Below are 19,785 nucleotides of genomic sequence, written 5' to 3' on the forward strand. Positions count from 1 at the left end.
CTTTCAATCAACTCTCTTTCTAGTTATAGGCCTGCAATGAAGCTTTCTTGATTAGCTTGACAGGCCCTGACAAGCAAGATTGCATCATTCCACAGCTGGGCTGATGGAGTCAATGTCAAAAGCAGCAGCTCCTTCCTGCCCCTGCCGGAAGTTTAGAAAAAAAACAAGCGGGGGAGGAAAGATTCACTGCTTCCTTCCCGAAACAGCAGATCAGATCTGTGACTAAACAAGTTTCATCAGACCATCTTTTGCCCAGGGAGAACTTTTACAATATAAAAAGAACTGACCAGTTAGGGACCAGATATCTTTGGTTCCTTCTATAAAAAAAGAGCTCCATATTTTCCATTCCCTAGAGTCTATTAAAGCTCTTTTGTCTTGTGGTTGGGCATTCTGATAACTTAGTGTCCATCTCCCAGCTCCTTCATAATTTTATACAAACATTGCTATTTGAAGCTCATGTTCCTACTGCTCCACATGTTAGGACTTTGATGACCTCCTGTTCCAGCAAAGTGAGGTCACCACTCCTTGAAGGATGGGCAACCCCAGCCTCAATCTCAAGGGCTTGTCACTTTCAGTCTCATCAGGAGCACTCTCTTTTTGTCCAGCCACAGATGTCCAGTGTGATCATCTGAGATAGTGCCTCTACTCGTGCTCACAGAGAAATACATAGGGCAATCCCAGGTCAATATTCCTCGTCCACGCTAGGCAAGTCCTTGCAGTGTCAGGAGAGCCAAGGGCAAAACGTTGAGCAAAGTGGAAGAAATGGCACAAAAAGCAGCACAAAAACACACACGTTCCTCAATTTTCAGCTGAGGGCCTTGGAAGTTGGGTGGAAGTTTCACTCCCAATGAAGGGCTAGTAGGCATTATCCTGAGAGGTTCGACGGTGCAATCCAGCCAATCGGTGGCAATGGAACGAGGGTATCCTGCTTGGAGTTGTAGGGTCTCCTGGTCAAACTTCCAATACTGTTGGCCCTTAAAAACATACAGTGTTCCTGCAGCAGGACAGAGAAGTGACAACAGCAATAGTTGCAGAAGACCAAGAAATGTCCCTGGAATAATACACAGAATACAGAATGGTTTGGAAGAGGGAGCAGAAGTGATACAGGTAGTCCTCAACTTACAACCATAATTGATTCCAACATTTGTTGCTAGGTGAGACAGTTGTTAAGTGAATTTTGCCCCATTTTTGCGACCTTTCTTTTTTTTTTTTTTTTTTTTTTTTTTTAATTTGATTTATATGCCGCCCTTCTCCGGAGACTCAGGGCGGCTTACAGTGCGTTAAGCAATAGCCTTCATACTTTTGTATATTTATACAAAGTCAGCTTATTGCCCCCACAAACTGGGTCCTCATTTAACCTACCTTAGAAAGGATGGAAGGCTGAGTCAACCTTGAGCCTTGGAGAGATTCGAACCAGCAGTAAATTGCAGGCAGCTGTGTTAATAACAGGGTGCTTTAAACCACTGTAGTACCAAGGCTCTTCTTGCCACAGATGTTCATTGCAGTTGTTAAATTAGTGACATAGTTGTTTAGTGAATCTGGCTTTCCCATTGAGTTTGCTGGTCAGAAGATTTGCTGGTGGTCGCCTGGGACAGGGCAGCTACTGCGGCCTTGGATCGCGTCATGCCTTTGCGGCCTCTGACCCGATGCCGATCTCATCTAGCTCCTTGGTTTTCCGAGGAGCTGAGAGAGATGAAGCGTCAGAAAAGACGCCTGGAGAGCGCTTGGAGGTCAAGCCGATCTGAATCTGATATATTAAGACCTACCTAGTGGCGATAAGAGCGGCGAAGTCTAGCTACTTCTCCGCTCTTATTGCATCTGCAGAGAACCGCCCAGCCGCGCTGTTTAGGGTGACCCACTCCCTACTTCAGGTGGGGGTACGGGAAGATTCCTTAAAGGGTCGAGCTGAGGATTTTGTACAATTCCTGCATGATAAAGTCGCTCAGATTCAGGAAGGCCTGGACTCCGATTGGGTAGATCCAGGGGAGGAGACGAGGGCAGGTCTTGAGAGCGTTATCTGGGAAGAATTTGACTCTGTGGCTCCTGAGGACGTGGACAGGATTCTGGGCAAGCTTAACGCTGCCACATGTCTATTGGATCCGTGTCCCTCCTGGTTGGTACTGGCCTCCCGGGAGGTTACACGAGGCTGGCTCCAGGGGATTATAAATGCTTCTCTGAGTGAGGGTGTCTTTCCCGCTGCCTTGAAAGAGGCGGTTGTGAAGCCCCTCCTCAAGAAGCCTTCCCTGGACCCGGCTATATTATCAAATTATCGTCCAGTCTCCAATCTTCGCTTTGTTGCTGTGATGTCCAGTTGCCTGGAGGCCGTGCGGATCTGGATGGGGAGAAACAAGCTCAGACTCAACCCCTCCAAGACCGAGTGGCTATGGCTTCTGGCATCCCGGTATAGTCAGCTGGTACCATAACTGACAATAGGGGATGAGATCTTACTCCCCACAGAGAGGGCCCGCAATTTGGGTGTCCTCCTGGATTCACGGCTATCTTTAGAAGATCATTTGACGGCCGTGGCCAGGGGTGCCTTTTATCAGGTTTGCCTGATCCGCCAGTTGCGTCCCTTTCTGGATCGGGACGCCTTGCGCATGGTCACTCATGCCCTAGTTACCTCCCATATGGACTACTGTAATGCTCTCTACCTGGGGCTCCCCTTGAAAAGCACCCGGAGGCTCCAACTGGTCCAGAACGTAGCCGCGCGGGTGATTATGGGCGCAGCTCGTTACGCCCATGTAACACCTCTCCTACGCGAGCTGCACTGGCTCCCGGTGGTCTTCCGGGTGCGATTCAAGGTGTTAGTTATCACCTTTAAAGCGCTCCATGGCTTAGGACCTGGGTACCTACGAGACCGTCTTTTGCCACCAATAGCCTCCCACCGACCAGTTCGTTCTCACAGGGAGGGACTACTCAGGGTACCGTCAGTCAAATTATGTCGACTGGTGACTCCCAGGGGGAGGGCCTTCTCTGTGAGGGCTCCAACCCTTTGGAATGAATTGCCCCTGGCGATACGGAATATCCCTGATCTCTGTGCTTCCCACCGTGCCCTCAAGACCCTGATGTTCCAACAGGCGGGGCTAAACATATGAACATGTGAATGATTTTTAAATGTGATCTAATTCTGGGTTTTATTTAATTGACCAAACTAAGTAATAATTTTAATTAGCAATTTTATGATGTTTGTGTGTCTATATTTTTCTTGACTGGCCTTGAGTCCTACGGGAGAAAGGCGGTATAGAAATATAATAAATAAATAAATAAATAAATAAATAAATAAATAAATAAATAAATATTTAAATAAATAAATAAATAAAAGGTTGCAAACATGATCCTGGGACACTGCAGCTGTCATAAATATGAGTCAGTTACCTAGCATCTGGATTTTCATCACACGACTATGGGCATGCTACAAAAGTTGTATATGTAAAAAACCTTCATGTCACTTTTTTAGTGCCCTTGTAACTTCTAACGGTCAGTAAACGAACTGTTGTTAATCAAGGACTACTTATATTGCATCATAAATAGAAACGTGGTTGCTTCAGTGTCCAATATTCAAGCTGAGAATGCTGTAGCCCTAATGAAAACCCAGCACATTCAGTGGCCACGGAAGGTTGTTAGCTGAGCATTGATGGACAGGGAGAAAAGTGAGAGCAAAATGGAATGGAGGCCATTATTCTGAATAACATCCTTGGACAATATGAAACAGGTTCTGCCTCCTGGAATAAAATGATGACTAGGAGAAAACTGGTATCCAGAAGCAAGATTAGATTTAATGGACAAGCTAGTGTTCTAAATGCAGGTCTATCCCTACTACAGGTAGTCTTCTACTTACAACCATTCATTTAGTGACTGTTAGAAGTTACAATGCCACTGAAAAAGGTGGCTTACAACCGGTCCTTTCCCATACAACTGGCCCAGCATCTCCATGGTCATGTGATCAAAATTCAGATGCTTGGCAGCCAGCATGTATTTACAATGGTTGCAGGGCCATGTGATCACTATTTGTGACCTTTCCAGAGGTCTCCCAACAAGCTGGATTCAGCTTCCCATATTGACCATGTGAGTCATATAACAAGCATGACAAAAAAAAAAAAAAAGATTGTAAAACTCACTTCAAAACCACCTTGCTTAGCCATGGAAATTCTGGTCCCACTGGTGGTTGAAAGTTAAGGATTACCTGTATCAGTAACTCCATAAAGAAGCATTTAGAAAGATTTGACCAAAAGAAGGGGACCACTTAAACCTTTTTACCAACCTCTGTTCAATTGGGTCTGATTATCAGAGATGGCCTGGAGAAGCCACTACAGTTTTCTTGGCAAAGGTTTTCAGAAGTGGTTTGCCATGGCTTCCTTCCTAGGTGTCCTTCCTTGGGCATTTGCCTTCTATTAAATGAGTGCTTTAGCACTGGCCACACCAGCATACAACTTGTATTGTGGTGATGCTCAAAATATGCTTCCAAATGTATCCACCAACCCCTGATGATAAATTATGTTTCACCCATATCTGCAAATCAAGGCCTTTTATTTAACGGGATATTCCTTGGAGCACCCTCTGTGCAAAAGACTTGTCTGTTCTGCACTTCTTGAAAGGACAGGATAGACTGGAGAGCCTGATGGCATTTCATGATTTCCAGGTGCCCAGATCAACATGCAATGAAACTTCTGAGTCAGCCCAAGGTCAGCCTGGGGGCCACAGCCCAACTCACCATCACTTTCAGTCAAGACAGAGTCGACAGAGGAGGAGAACTGCTCCCAGGATTCCTGGAGGAGAGAGGAAGCTTCCTCTATGTGCCTTGTAGTCTCATCATAGCACCAGTGAAGGTCACCCTTGAAGAAATAGGTTTTCTGATCTGAAGGCCAGGAGAAAGCACCATTGATGCCCCCTTGGGGCAAACCAAAGTCCGTGATTGGGCGAGGATAACCCTCCTCCACACCATTGTCCTTGAACACCCAGTAGAGAGGTCCTTGAGTAAAAAAAGGAGGGAGAAAGAGAATGGTATGAACAACAGAAATAACTTGTTATTGAAATCATTAATTACCTGCCCCATGTAATAGAAACTTGAAACAATCTCTCTTAATGCCACCAGGCTCCTGATTTTAAATAACAAAAATGAGAGGGAGATAACAAGCACATCACAAAGCAAATCATCAACCTAGCGTCTTCATTTCTAGAATTTCCCCCAAACTAGATACTTTTTGGCAGCATGGCCTTCACCTCTCAGAAGTCTCTGCATTACCCTGTGGGCTGAAGTCCTGTTTCTGGAGAACACACAGTTTGAGGAAGGTTGAAGAATGAAAATATGCTCATTTGTCTCAAATGAGATGGGACAGATAGACAGCATCTGGAGGGGTTGAGGGAGCAGTTAAATCTTTTGGTTTAGAGCAGCAAATAGATGATGAATTAGAATATGGTCTTGGTAATTTGCTGGTGGGCAGTGCCAGTTCAAGAGTATACGGTGCCTCTCACCCTCATTGATTAGTGGTGCCACCTCCCACTGATGCAAAGATTTTCATTTTTAGAAGGATTTGAAAGGGGGGGCAGCACTGGAGCCCCTTATTGGTGGACATCTCAGTAGTACTGATTGACCAGGCTTTAGTCAAAGGATGCTGGGCAGAATACAGGTAGTCCTCAATTTACAACCACAATTGAGCCTGCAATGACTGTTGTACATCATGATGGTCCTTAAGCAGGTGACTGGGCCCAATTTTACGACCTTTTTTGTGGCAGTTGTTAAATGAATGCAGCAGTTATAAAGCAAGTCCATTGTTCGCTAGAGACCATTTTTTGCTTGAAATCAAAAGTAAACGCCAGTTTGCAGCAAAAATATTGTAAATTGGGGTCACATTATTACAGGATACTGCAAACAGCTGGATTATAACTACCTTTTTGGGGGACTCTCTCCTAATTTCAAAAGGCTGCTAAGCCACCAATGGTAAGTCAAGGACTACTTGCATGTGAGATGAAACAACAAATCATTCTGCAGGTTTTTGTCTGGGCCTGCAGTTGATTATAAAGAGGATGAGTGTTTATTTGGTGTTTGGAAATCACACTAATTGCTTTAAAGTAATTAAATATGCCAGCTTCTTCCGTGCTTGGTCCTGCACTCTGTATATCTGCCATGGCCATTGGCTCAAAAGCACGTCGCATTTTACTGGAACAGGATGTCCTTCTGCCTTTGTCCAGCTCACTTTTCACTTGAGATCTTCTCACCACTGAAGAAGAGGATGCGATGATCTGCAGGTCTCTCATAAACAGCGTCCACTTTGCGCAGAGCAGAAGGAAGTCCTCGCCAGAAACGAGGGATCACAGCTGGTTGGGGAGAAGTGAGATGCCGGCTCTGGGACAGGCGCCAGAAGTACTGATCTGCCACCAGTGCAGGAATAGAAAAAAGAAAAAGATTAATTTCCATCTCAAAGGTGACCGTCTCTCCTGGCAGGTGTTCTGGGGTGTAACATGAATAAATATGAGCCTATTGAAGGCATTCAAAAAGGATAAGGAAGAATTACAAAAAGATAATCAAAGGAATTAGAAAGACGGATGTTTGGGGCTTCTTTTAAAAAAGGCAAATAAGTGAAGGCAAGATTGAAGTTTTTAAAAAATAGGTATGGTATGGAGGAAGGGGTTTCGCCCTGCCTGTTAATACTGGAATTTCTACTCAATTAAAAAAGAGGAGGCTGACCCTGAATCTGGATCTCTTGACCATATGCCCAATAGCCCACCCCACAACAGCACTCCGGCAGCCTCTTTTGGGCACCCTGAGAGGAAGAAGCTGCTTTGTCTTCAAGGTAACTAACCTTTGAAAAAAAATGTTTCTCCTCGGATCTGAGCAACAGCATCGATGCTGGAGTTACATCGGTCAGGAAATCCTTTTCCTGGTCTGGAACAAGGATATTGGGAAAAACAACAACAACTCACACAGTGGGATTCCTAAACGCTGTGTTGGTTTCATTTGAGATGGAAAAGGAGGTGTCAGCCGTGTGAAAATACATTTTACCTCAATGTAGCAATGTGTATTGTTCTATTCTGAAGTAGATTTTGAGCGTATCCATTAAATCTCCCTCTGGTCTAGACAAACCAAGGCAGAATTCATGAATATCACATTCTCACATTATCCTTACCCCAACACTGAATCAGGCCGAGTGGCAGAAGTGATTTCTGTATCTCACCTGAATTTGACTAGTTCCCTCTTTTATTCAAAGTGCTTCGGGTTCAACAGTTTCAGACTGTGATTTAATAGTCAGGCTTGTTCCGGTATCATTAGCCAGGTTTTGACCCCATTTTTTTAACAAAATGAGAAAATATGTTTAATGATGGATTTCCTAGTTTGTTTGCCATCATGGATGGAAAAACAAAATCCTCTTTCGATGGTCAGAATACCTTACTTATATTTTGGCTTATTAAGCTGAAATGTCAAAATCAAAACAGGGTCATATGTCCATTTTATAAGTGCCTTTATGAGCTCCATGGTTAAATTGGGATTATAACCTGATTTCTTCAGTCTTAATATAATATAATATGCTATCCTGGCATTACGAAGTGGCATTTGCTTAAATATAAACTGTTTATTAGACAAAGGCTGAAATTATTGACCATCTTAACAATGATAGCAAGTTTTATCTATAAATAAGGACTTTATTGTTACCTTTTAATCTCTGCAAATTAGCCTAAAATTAACTGTAGTAAAATAAATTTGAGGCAAAGAATTGTAATGTTAGTGCATACAGTCACAGAACTGTGAAATATTTGAGATACAGGGAAATGGTGCATACATATGTAGACCATTGTGGTTTCTAAATTATGGCTGGTTTAGGACTTAGCGTGCTGTCTAAAACCAGATAATTGCTGCTTGTTCAATAGATCATGGTCAGACAATCCAGTGCTTAGCCCGATACATGAATCTACTCTACATCTTTCTATAGAATCTTTTACCTAACGCTGCAGAGGTGCCAAAGCTGGGATCATCCAACAGATCAGCGCAGAGGCTATCCAAAATATACCTTGATTTACCCTTCGCAAATGAACAGTATAAAGACTGTCATCTAACCTGACTGCAGGGAAATTCTGTGATAAGGAGAGAAGGCCTGGCAATGGAGTGGTTATATCATGCTTCTCTGTAGAATGAAAAACTTTACTCCCTGGTTAAAAAAGGAGAGAAACAAAGGAAATGTATTAAGGGAAATGAAGAATTTTGGTGGCAGACATTGCAGTCCAGAGAAATTTTGAAAGAAGGCCAATGCAAATTAGACTGAAGGCTATACTATTGAATTGTATCAGCCTGCTTGGTCAAACACAGACACTCACACCCCACAAACACTCAGTCCATCACTAAAAGTTGGGCTGGACCTATTTCAGAACTGATAGTGCCACGTATATAGTGACGAGCCCCTGTCTGCTTGAATGTGATTCTACAGAAAATATGGGAACTTGATTGATTGACCTTACAAACAATCCTGATAATGAGTATGAATATTACTACATAACTAATTATTATATAAATCCAGAATATTAAAATAATGAATTTAAATTAAAAGTAGGCGAGGAAAACCACACAGTTCTTGTTCACTATTTCACATCTACAGATTAAAGAATGGGTTGGACATGCAAACCAATACCTTCAGAGTTAGCTATTCTAATAAAAGGCTTTATTAGAGGCTTTTTAAAAATTGCAATACATCTCCTTTATGTGGTCTTTATCAGAATTCTTAGATGTCAAGCCTGTTGCTGGTGGATATTAATAGGAGTTGAAGTCCATTGCATCTATTGGATCAAGTTGAGAAAGCTGATCCAAAGGGCTCAGGCAAGGTTTTAACTCAGAAGACAGAATGACAGAATTGAAAGGGACCTTGGAGGTTTTCTAGTCCAACCCCCTGCTCAAGGAGGATAACCTGTATTATTTCAGACAAATGGTGGTCCAATCTCTTCTTAAAACCTCCAGTGATGGAGCACCCACAACTTCTATAGGCAAGTCATTCCACTGATTAATTGTTCTCACTTGTTAGGAAATTTCTCCTTAGTTCTGTTCTCTCCTTGATTAGTTTCCATCCATTGCTTTTTGTTCTGCCTTCAGGTGCTTTGGAGAATAGGTTGACCCCTCCCCCCAGCAATGTTTAAGATTCCATGTTGCACTTACCATAAAGCTTCTGGATTTCAGCTTGATCTTCCATGTGCAACTGGTATTGCAAGGGGTCTCCCACCGGTCCTTGGTAATATGGGTGCATGATTGAGTGCTTGGAAGATGAATGTGCTAAGCCAAGACTGTGCCCAAACTCATGAATGGCCACAGCAAAAAGGTCGGTGCCAAAGTCATCTGTCAAACAACAAAAATCACTGGTTGAGTGATCCAGACTGAGTCTACAAAATGAGAGAAGGAATCACAAATGCACAGCACAGAATCAAAAGGACAGCAAAAATATCATCCTGTCCAATAATTTCCTACAAAGTAATATATCCAACCTTTGTTGAATCTTTTAAGGCATCTTGAGAGCTGTGAACAATGCTCAGTCCAGATTAGGAATGAAAAGTAACTATGGATAATGGCTGCCTCTTCTTAAAATGGCTCGTCTCCTACACTTGGACTTCCTTTGTTTTTCCTTGAAGACATTTCGCTTCTCATCCAAGAAGCTTCTTCAGTTCTTGGATGCTCACCCAAGAAGCTGAAGAACTTCTTGGATGAGAAGCGAAAGGAAAAACAAAGAAATTCCAGTTGCCTTTTGAAAAAGCACCTTTGAGACAACTTTGGTCTGGATGACTGAGAATCTCCATAGACACCCCTCTCCTACAGTTCTCAAATTTCAGCCATTAGGTACCCTAGAGCAGAGAACTGGATTTGCTCTAAAAATTGAATCTAGGTCTCCATCCTAGATTATGGGACCAGGTTGCATCAGAGGGTGAATCTTTGGATACAGGGCAACATCCCAGCCTGCTTAGTGGATGGAGGAAAAGTCAAATGGGCCAGACTAACAGAATAGTTTTATTTTTGTTTTTTGTTTTTCAACACTGGTTTCCACCAAATGGAGGTATGTCACACATAGAAGCAAATACAATAATCAAAGAAATAAGCAGCACACATCTAACAAACCCCTACTGCCCAATCTAACCCAATCAGAAGCAGCCCCATTAAAACTGAGCAACCAATTTCTCACTCTAGTTGAAAATACTCAGACCCACAACCTCCCCCTCAAAGAAAACATGCACTTACAAAAAAGAGACATCATCAAATATCCCTTAAAAAGTCACATCAACAAATTTACCTGGGATAAGCAGAAAAGCACCCCAGACTGCACCCCTCCCCCCAAAAAAGAAAGGCAGGTGTTGGTGATAGGAGATTCTATTCTCAAAAGAGAATAACCCCACATGAAATCAGCACAAATTCTTCTTGGGTTATGGTGAAAGTCTTAAAGCATTATCCAAAAAGATGAAATAGTGGGGATAAAGCCATGATCATGGTCAGAAAGAAAAAAATCTTTCTTGGTTGAGGTAGACGTTATGGGCCCTGCTTTGGAAATTTGACAAAACAATGAAAAATCCCTGTGAAAGAAGAACCACATCATAAAATGCATTAAATGCACCACATACATACAAATGCATGCATATTGATGTTACTGTTCCTTTTTGTTTGGTTTGTTTGTTTGTTTGTTTGTTTGTTTGTTTGTTTGTTTGTTTGTTTGTTTGATGGTTGCTCTACCTGTATGTCACAAGTTCAGCAAAGCCTCCTCCTCCTCAGGTTCATTGTAGCTCCTTTTGGGCATTCACTTGAACCCATAGAGAGGTCAGCATGGGGGGAGAAAAGTACATGCAGCCTTCAGGTCCCTCAGAGGGTGTACTCACATTCAAGCCAAGGCAAGTACAGTTGACCTTCAGACCATTAGATAAAAGTGGGGTAACAGGAGAAGACAAGGGAAGGATTCTATGCATGGCCGCATTCTGCATCCAATGTGAGCCTTCCATGCAGTCAGGCAAACACCTGAACAGGTTTACAGTTCTTAACTCCACTACTCCTGAAAATCAAATCACCTGGTGAGCGGAAAGTCCATTCTTCATCCCCATCAAAATGGACAGTGCCAGCCCTCTGGGGGTCTCCAGGAAAGAAAGCATGGGCCACCATCCCACCAGGTCCATCAAAAGGATAACTGTCATGGTGATCCAGCTGGAGGAATTCCACAGAGAGGTCAGCAGTGTGGCCGCCAACCTCATGAAAGGTTAATGGTATAGCTTCACTCCAAACCTTTAGGGCATAATAGATCAATACTCGCATCGTCTCTCGGCTGAGACGAGCTCTTCGGGGGTAGCTCTTCACCCTATTGGAAAAATAAAATCTGCAGGTGAAAGCAACAGGAATATCATTTGCTTTCCTAAAGCATACTAAATTTGGCTTGCTTGAAGTTTAGTTTTTTGGGGAACTGAGGATGTAGTGTCAACCTAGGACAGTGATGGTTAACCTTTTTGGTGCCAAGTGCCCAAAGTGCACACATGCAAATGCACATGCAAATGCACACATGCGTGCCCAAGCCCCCAAAATGCAATGCACATGCCCCCGTACATGCGCCCCGCCCCACCCCCCTGCGCCCCGTTTTGGCTTCCAGGTTGGTGCAGGAGGCTTTCCAGGCCCAAAACGGGGGCCAAAACCAAAAAATGAGCGTGCATGTGCGCACATGCTTGTCTGGGCCGCAACCCGGAAGAGGAGCTACCCAGCACATATGCATGTGCCAAGAAATGAACTTCTGGTTTCTGGCGCACTGGCCAGCTAGTCTTCTGGGTTTCTGCCATGCATGCGCACACGACGACCAGCTGGCTGGCGTGCATGCTCATGCAGAAAAACAGAAGACCATCTCTTCCAGTTTCCAGCACTGCCACACGCAAAAAGGCCAGCTGATTGCGCCAGAAACCCGGAAGAGGAATGGGCAACGCCGCGCGTACCAGGTAACATGGCTCCATGTGCCACTTTGGGCACACCTAGGTCCATTCACCATCATGGATGTAGGACATTTGCTTCATTTATGGTAAAAGGCATTCTGCAAATCCATGAAACTGGTTCCCTCAAGAACCTTTTAATCATGCTGTGCCACTCTGATGAAGTAGTCAAAATATTGAATTGGATCCTAAACCAGGTTTAATGAAACACAATTCCTGGTTTCACATAACACACTACACCCAAAACAAATAGACTTTATAATGGCTTAAAAAGATGCCCAGATTCACTTAGCTGGCAGACTCCATTGCTAGATTCGTCTAACGACAATAAACCAGAAGCTACCCGTTTCCATGTTAGCCTAGTTGTCTGAACTCTGGCACTGAACAACGGAGTTTGCACAAGGTACAATTTTTTTCTTGATCTAATTTCCCACCAAGTTAGTGTTGCTCAACCTTGGCAATTTTAAGATGGGTGGACTTCAACTCCAGTATGCTGACTGGGGAATGCTGGGAGTTGGAGTCCAGCCTTCTTAATGTTGCCAAGGTTGAGAAACATTGCATTAAGAGTACATGTGTATACCTACTTCCAGGAGATGTTTCTTTTAGTCAAAACTGAACCAGCACTGCGCCTCTCCCGACTTTTTCTCCTTTGCCATCTCTTCTTCCTTGCACTCTCTTTTAAAGAAAACTCTGGGGGGATAATATCAGGCAAGGCACAGCGAGGCATCCGGATCAAACTCAGTGTGGCATCATCTGCAAAAATTTAAGGGAAGAGAAAGAAAAAACCTCAGAAAAATTTAAACTTTCAGTCCTTGCCCTTTCTCTTTCAACTTGCTTTGCCTCAATTTCTTGGAAACAAGCAATTTTGTGGCCAGTTTTATTAGCAGAAAGGCTTAAACCTAAATCTCTGATGGCATCAAAGGGTCTTTTGACCTGAAATGCACTGATTCTGCAGAGTTGTCTCCAACTGTGAGATGGGTGTCATATAAATTTAATTAATAATGAATCAATACATTCTGAAAACAGTATATGAAACATGAACCCTGGTCCTAGCCGAGACATTTAATACTACACCCCATGGAGTCACAGCTAGCAAAGATATATATTTCCTAACAGACTAAAGTAGATAAATTTATCCTGATAGTTTTCCTCATTTTATTTCATTTTAGAATCCAGTGAGGAAAACCAACTGTTGTAATTTTGTCTAGAAGTATAAATTCAGTACTCCTTCTTCACTGAAGATATTCAAGAAGTGGACTGTCCTCTCTCATTTATGGATTGAGAGAGATATCCATTGCAAAACCATGGATCCCCAAGGAGAACAAGCAAGATACTAACATCTCACAGTTTTATTATACCTAGAATCCCAGTTTCTGCAATGCCAGCAAAACGTTGCATCTCACGAAGGGCTGTTGTCACGGCTTCCCAGGTTTGTAGTTGGCCTGTAGTAGGATCAGCTGGTGGAAGGTATCCATAATGTATTAACCACTCCTAAACAAAGAGGATCAGTAGAAAACATGAGGTACTCTAGTCCTTACCTTTCCTCCTGAGAATTATAAATTTCTTAAACTGGGCCTCTCTAAACTAATTTGCTCCTGTTTTATACTGCTTCTTTGCCTACGTAGAAGAAAAACCACTAAATTCATTAGGGCCAATTTTCAACTACCCAGCTACAAAATTGCAGATTCTGCATTTTGCCAAAGCCCTTGAAAGATTCAGCCAGATTTTTGGAATGCTTTTCTGTACCAAGTTGCTGATTTTTCATTTCTTAGAGTTTCCATTTAATTTGTGAAATGCCAGGTTTATCAAACAACTGGGCTTTTAATTTGTTTTTTAGATGCTCTCAGGGAAGAAAAATCTCATTACTTTTCATGAAAGCCAACTCTCTAATTCTCAATCTCAATTTTCAATCTTAAGAGAGATGGACTTCAGTTTCCAGAATTTCTAGAATTCCCCAGAAAGTCTGTTGTTCAGGGAATTCTGGGAGTTGAAGTCCGTATTTAAAGTTGCTGAGGTTGAGAAACACTCTAATCAATGTCCTCAAACCACCTGGAGAAGAGATGCAGCACAGAACCAGCTTGGCTTTCTCCACTTTGTTGAAGCACCCATTTTCTTAGAACAGGTTTTCTCAACCTTGACAACTTAAAAATGTATGGACTTCGACTCCTGCAGCTGGATGGGGAATGCTGGGAGTTGAAGTCCACACATCTTAAAGTTGCCAAGATTGCGAAAACCCCTCTTAGATGTCACAACTCCCCAGTTTTCAGTCGCTTCAGGTTTGACTTACGATGACTTCTCCAGTCTCGTTGGTGGGCATGGGAGCAGGATTGAGGCAGGATGAGGAAGATGGCAGCAACAGAAAGAAGAGAAGCCAGTGTAGAAAGATGGCAGGTGGCTTCGTTCTTTGCTTTTCCTCCAGGTGCTGTTGTTGAGGCCGTCTGTGATATTTCTTAGGAAAACAGACTTTTCCAGCCTCCATCCAGGTGCTGCTCACTGTTTTGGTGTGTTCACCACCTTTTCCAATTCTGGACCGGGAAAAAAAGGATTCCTTTTTTCCCTGCAACCCAGCTAAACTGGTTTATTTTATCTGGAAAAAAAAACAAATGTAATCAACTCCAGTTGCAGAATGAGATCAAGGAAGGTTTGTTCCATGAATTGTTTTTTTGTGTGTGTGTGTGTGTTTGACCTAAACCATCTATCATATCATACCATTGAAGAAATGGCAAAAATAAGTAAGAACCTTCCTAACTAATTATTTGACAAATATATGAGGTTTGATTAGATCTTCCTAGCAAGATCTGTTTTGAAACTCATCCCTACTAACATTTACTTCTTCTATTTTATCTAAGGAATTCAGCGCAGCAGAGATAGCAGGCCAGCAGTGTAGTGGTTAAGGCGCTGCCCTAGAAACAAGAAGATGGTGAGTTCTAGTCCCGCCTTAGGCATGAAAGATGGCTGGATGACTTTGGGCCAATCACTGTCCACCATTTTGACTTTGTTGACCCCACTCTGCAGACCCTTCTGCAGAACTTCAAGAAGCTCTCTTAATATGAGCACATTTAAGTTCTAGCGGGTTGGTTACCTATGACTAAGGTGGCAGGGAAATGCTTGTCAGCAAAACAAATGACAGGAAACAGGTAATCTGAAAGAAAGAAAAATGGCAGAAGTGCAAGGACATTTACTTGGATGTTTACTTTACCAGCTTGTTGTGGAAGAAGGAATTCAGAACCATCCCTTCAGGGCAGACAGAATCAGTTTATTTATTTATTGCAATAAAGGATCAGACTTGGTATCGCTACAAGAAGTCTGACCACCCTATGATTTTCAGCTCAAAGCCTTTATACAGTTTCAAACAAAGGATTCTGTGAAGTCAGCAATTTCTTATTATCACAGACATATGTTACACAAAATGACATACCTTAATTACTGAGCTTGTTACTATCTTTGCAAAACAGTTATAATTCTTCTTAGAAGTTGCTGAAGCATAGATTCAAATTATCTTCTTGTTGAAACAATAATATGAACATCTTGTCTCTCTGACCTTCAAAATGTAAATCAACAGACTGTCTTTATCTGTGACAACTGAGGGGCAACTGAGGGGCCTCTTCTCACTGGTTCTACATCAAAGAAGGAATGTGTCTGCCTTTTATTTCAACTGGATACATTTGCAAGCACAATTTCTCTTCTACAATACTATGAACAAAGAGGGCCCTTCAGTGATCATCTAGCTGGATCCGCTTTTACTTTATTTATTACTTTATTTATTACTTTACTACTTTAAGCTAGCCAATGCTTGGCATACTATCCAGCACAAGGATTGTTGGCACTTTTTGACTGAAAACATTGCTGCTGGAAAACACAAATAGATAAAAATGTGACTGCTGTTTTACAATGGAAAACACAGATGCATCTAAGGAAGAGTGCTCTGGTGAACCCATGGCTTTTAGCATGTATGGTGGAGCATGAGTGCCACATGATTTCAAGACAACGGCACCCAGTTTGTGCCCTCTCCGTGACTAGCACACCTTTGTATACTCCACTCAGAGTCATTATCCAATGCAGAAGCAGGCAAAGTGAAACTAGAGGCGCCGATATGCCACGGATGCTTCTCTTGAGTTCAACTCTGCTTATATTTCTTTATAGATTCTTTCAGTCGAAAACGTGCTGCTCCATAAGCAATCTTAAAAAAATACAAAAGAGACAAAGCCTAGAGCTTTGTTTTGCTCAGTCACCCAGAAGGAAAAATCAACCCAGAAAGGAAAGTTATAATAGCTGAAAGAATTCTGTGGGGTGAGACCTAGAGAGCCATCTCTTTAGCCTGACTTTTGGTAGATGGCTAACTTACAACAGGAATATCTATGGGATAGGGGGCGGGAGTGAGATGCCCAGCTTAAGCATTAAGCATTACCGGGCCTGGTAGCTCAGCAGACTAAAAGGATTGTGATTAACACCAGCTGTCTGCAATTACTGTAAGTTCGAATCTCACCAGGCTCAAGGTTGACTCAGCCTTCCATCCTTTCTAAGGTAGGTTAAATGAGGACCCAGTTTGTGGGGGCAATAAGCTGACTTTGTATAAATATACAAAAGTATGAAGGCTATTGCTTAACGCATTGTAAGCTGCCCTGAGTCTCCGGAGAAAGGCAGCATATAAATCGAACCAATAAATAAATAAAAGTGCTTTTCCAAGAGGACGGCAACAGGACTTTCTTGGGGTTTTCTTTGAAAACGTTTCACTTTCATCCAAGAAGCTTCTTCAGTTGAACAGAGAAGGGAGGGGGAGGGAGGAAAGGAGGGTTAGTAAAGGAAGGAGGGAAGGAATGAACTTTGGGAATCGCTGGCAGTTTTGACCCTTTGGATCTGTCTGCAGCCAGATATCTTCCAATTCATTTGGAAGATTTTCTGCTTGTTCAAAAGTGGCACTGGTTAGAGATCAGGAGGTCTTCCCCCAGGAAACAGTGGAGGATTCTGTTTTACTTCATTCTGATGTTTCTCTGATTAGCTCTTGCCCTGATAGCTTTATGCTACATCTGAGCCCAATCCATCAACGTTTGTCAGAAACAAGGCAAGGCTTGATTTTAAATTCATATGGGGGGGGGGGTCTCACAGAGTGAGGGCAACCTGCCTAGAACTGGGCTGTTAAGACACATGCGGGGTGTTTTGTAACAGTGAGGAGCATAATGAAATGCCCACAATTTGGCTTGCAAATTGAATTTTGCAGAGGCACCTCTGCTGACAGTCCAGTGACTGAGATCAAGTATCCTGAAGGCCAAATCACAGCTGGCCTTTTGATTAAAATGAGAGCGCACTGATGCTGTTACCTAGTTGGATAATTAAACGTCTGCAAGAAAACAAACTTCAGAGGGCAGCATATAAATTAAATAAATATTTTTAAAAAGCATTAGAATCCCATCCCTTTCAGGGGTATATAGAAAAGGGTGGGGTAAATCCTGCAGGTGGCATCTGTGATCTATCCTTCCCCACCCTGGATATCCGTGCTTTATAGGGATTTTGTTGGTGGGAGAAGAGGAAGGGCTATGTACCCTGTCTTTGCGGAGGGAAGGGGAAGGGGAGGAGGAAAGGGAAGGGAAGGGAAGGAAAAAGGGAAAGGAAAAAGGAAAAAAAATGAAAGGGAAAGAAAAAGGAAAGGGAAAGGAGGAGGGGAGAGGAGAGGAGAGGAGAGCAGAATGAAGCTTATGAAGACAGGAATTCTATAATTCTGTTGTAGGCATCAGAGGTACTATAGATTTAAATTCAGGGCCATTCCTGCCCCCTCGGAAGCAATCTCTGAGCCAATTCTTTGTAAAATATACAGGCTCCACATCTTCAATTTTCTACAAGGGCAAAAAAGGAGACTTGCATTAAAACTGTCACTTTAGTAATGGAACACCTCATTCATCAGCTGTGCCCAAACATCCCGCCTTGTATTACTGTTTGCTAGAGAGGCTGCTATGTTAAAGAGGCCCAGGGCTACCTTCCAGGGGAACAGAATCCGTCTGCATCACTCAAACCGATGTCAGTCTTTAATTGCTGTCACCGTCATTCTGACTTTCCAAGTCCATAAATTTTGTAATCACTCTAAGGCACAAAATGATATACAGCATGTCTCCTCTTGGTTTAACCCAACAAGCAGACAGAAATTATCTAGTTTGCTTTTATAAAAAATGGACAAATTAACTTTTTTTTAAAAAGAGCATTCTCTTTACATTTCAACAAGACTCCGTTCCCCTTGTCCCCTTTTCTCCGGTTTCCGAAGGGCCTCTCCCATTTCTAGGAAGGCTGGAAATTACAAGGAAGGTGGGAAGGTGATGTTCTTCCATCTTTGGCTTTGAAGAAGGAGGACTCCTACTTACCCGTCCAAAGGTCCCCCGAAGAGCAAGTCCTGAAGGATCCCCAAGGGCAGCTTTGCTCCAGTTAATCTTTTCCTTGGAAGGAGACTGGGGTGGGGCAGGAGGGGAGGGAGGGGAAGGGAGGGGAGCAGAGACCAGCGGCAATTCTCTTTAGGGCAGGGAGGCATCCTTTGAAGAACTTATCTTTCCCAGAGGATTAAAAGAACCCACATCCCACCCTGCTCTGCCGGGACTGTCAGGGGTGCAATTCCTCTAAACTCCTTTGCCCAATTTAACAAGCAACTTGGAAAAGTTTTTGTTTTACTTGCCACTATTCCTCTGGCTGCTGACCATCTCCCTAATCTCCCTTCCCTCAACTCACAATCTTCCTTCCTTCCTTCCTTCCTTCCTTCCCTTCCTTTCTTCCCTTCCCTTCCCTTTTTTCTTTCTCACTGAATGTGCAGCACATGCACTTAAGGACTTGTGATTTTGTACAGCACACTCAGACCTACACCCGCTCTCACCTCTTGGATCTCTTCAGAGAACCAGCCCTCCCCCTCCCTCTTAGCTTTCCAAACCCACATGGTTTTTCTTTTTCCCAACAGTCCACCTGTGCATTTGGTAACTCACTCAGAGCCCCTTTGTTTGATCACAACACTGATGGCATCCCCACCCGTAGACACCCCTCCACCTCATTTGACAACTTGCTAGACCCCTGCTGCATTCAACCTACCTGATGCAAGACTCAGCTCCCCAAAGGCTTCCATCTGACCGAGGACTTTGTCTCTTCCACCAATCAGGGAGGGGCACCTGAGAGGGGAGCAGGAGGGCAGGTCCCGGGAGGGAGGAGTTGCCTGCAGCAGTGGTGAGCTGAGGATTGGGTCCCCAAGTCCTCCTCCCAACACCATTGCATCTCATGCAATTGGCCATAGGGAGCAGGGACAGGATTTTTAAAATAGTTTTATTTTATTCTTTGCTTGTTGTTCTTCTATGCATTCTCATAGGTACATTCCTGTCTTCTTGGCACTGGAAGAAAAATGTGACGGAATTAAGAAATGGACCCTGTTAGAGAGAATAATGTAGTATACTAACCTTTTCTGCCAGATTAAAAAAAAAACTGGGAGAGGAGACCATCCTCCCTAAGAAAAAGAGGGCAGCTTAACGCCTCCTCCAAAGTGCTTTATGATTTAGCTGTTGGCACAGGAAAAGCCTTTGACTCTCAAATGCATCCGGCTTTTTTAAAAAAAAAAAAAGTTTGCCAACTGATGTATTGAAGTGGAAAATTAGCAGAATATTCTCCTTCTTCTGTTCCCAACATGGCAGTCTTGAATTATGAATTCTCAGCCTTACAGCTATGTAGTCCCTTGAAGCCTCTGGAGTATGTTAGGTTGAGGGGAAAGAATTTTACATTCCATTTACATAAATAAAACAACAGCCATGGAAATGAGAAGAGGCCCAATCACAGTGAAGCTTTCAATTGGTTTAAAATGATAGATTTGGAGGAAACCATCAAGAAAAAATCCTCTGTAAAGCCATGTTCAAT

General features: G+C 43.0%; 1 protein-coding gene across 1 annotated transcript; it reads right to left on the minus strand.

Annotated features, from left to right (window-relative positions):
- Positions 1-701: 701 nt before the first annotated feature.
- LOC139323168 (matrix metalloproteinase-17-like) lies at positions 702-19,172 on the minus strand. Its single transcript, XM_070952412.1, has 11 exons — positions 18,976-19,172; positions 14,204-14,441; positions 13,275-13,407; positions 12,501-12,669; positions 11,020-11,303; positions 9,137-9,313; positions 8,051-8,141; positions 6,801-6,883; positions 6,217-6,369; positions 4,712-4,969; positions 702-994 (listed from the first exon to the last, which is right to left on the minus strand). Exons 1-11 carry the CDS (start codon positions 19,170-19,172, stop codon positions 702-704), a joined length of 2,076 nt encoding a protein of 691 aa, XP_070808513.1.
- Positions 19,173-19,785: the final 613 nt, after the last annotated feature.

The sequence above is a fragment of the Pituophis catenifer genome, unplaced genomic scaffold (genome assembly GCF_029215685.1).
Source record: "Pituophis catenifer annectens isolate HBS135680 unplaced genomic scaffold, rPitCat1.0.hap2 SCAF_12, whole genome shotgun sequence".
Classification (NCBI taxonomy): Eukaryota; Metazoa; Chordata; class Lepidosauria; order Squamata; family Colubridae; genus Pituophis; species Pituophis catenifer.

Excerpts from the sequence above, each read along its gene's own strand:
- LOC139323168 (XM_070952412.1), bottom strand. The coding sequence starts at position 19,172 with ATGGCCAATTGCATGAGATGCAATGGTGTTGGGAGGAGGACTTGGGGA. Across the intron at positions 8,142-9,136 it reads TGAAATCCAGAAGCTTTATG|GGAGTAAAGTTTTTCATTCT; the intron begins GTAAGTGCAACA and ends TTTTTTAACCAG. Across the intron at positions 4,970-6,216 it reads TCGCATCCTCTTCTTCAGTG|GACCTCTCTACTGGGTGTTC; the intron begins GTGAGAAGATCT and ends TTTTTACTCAAG.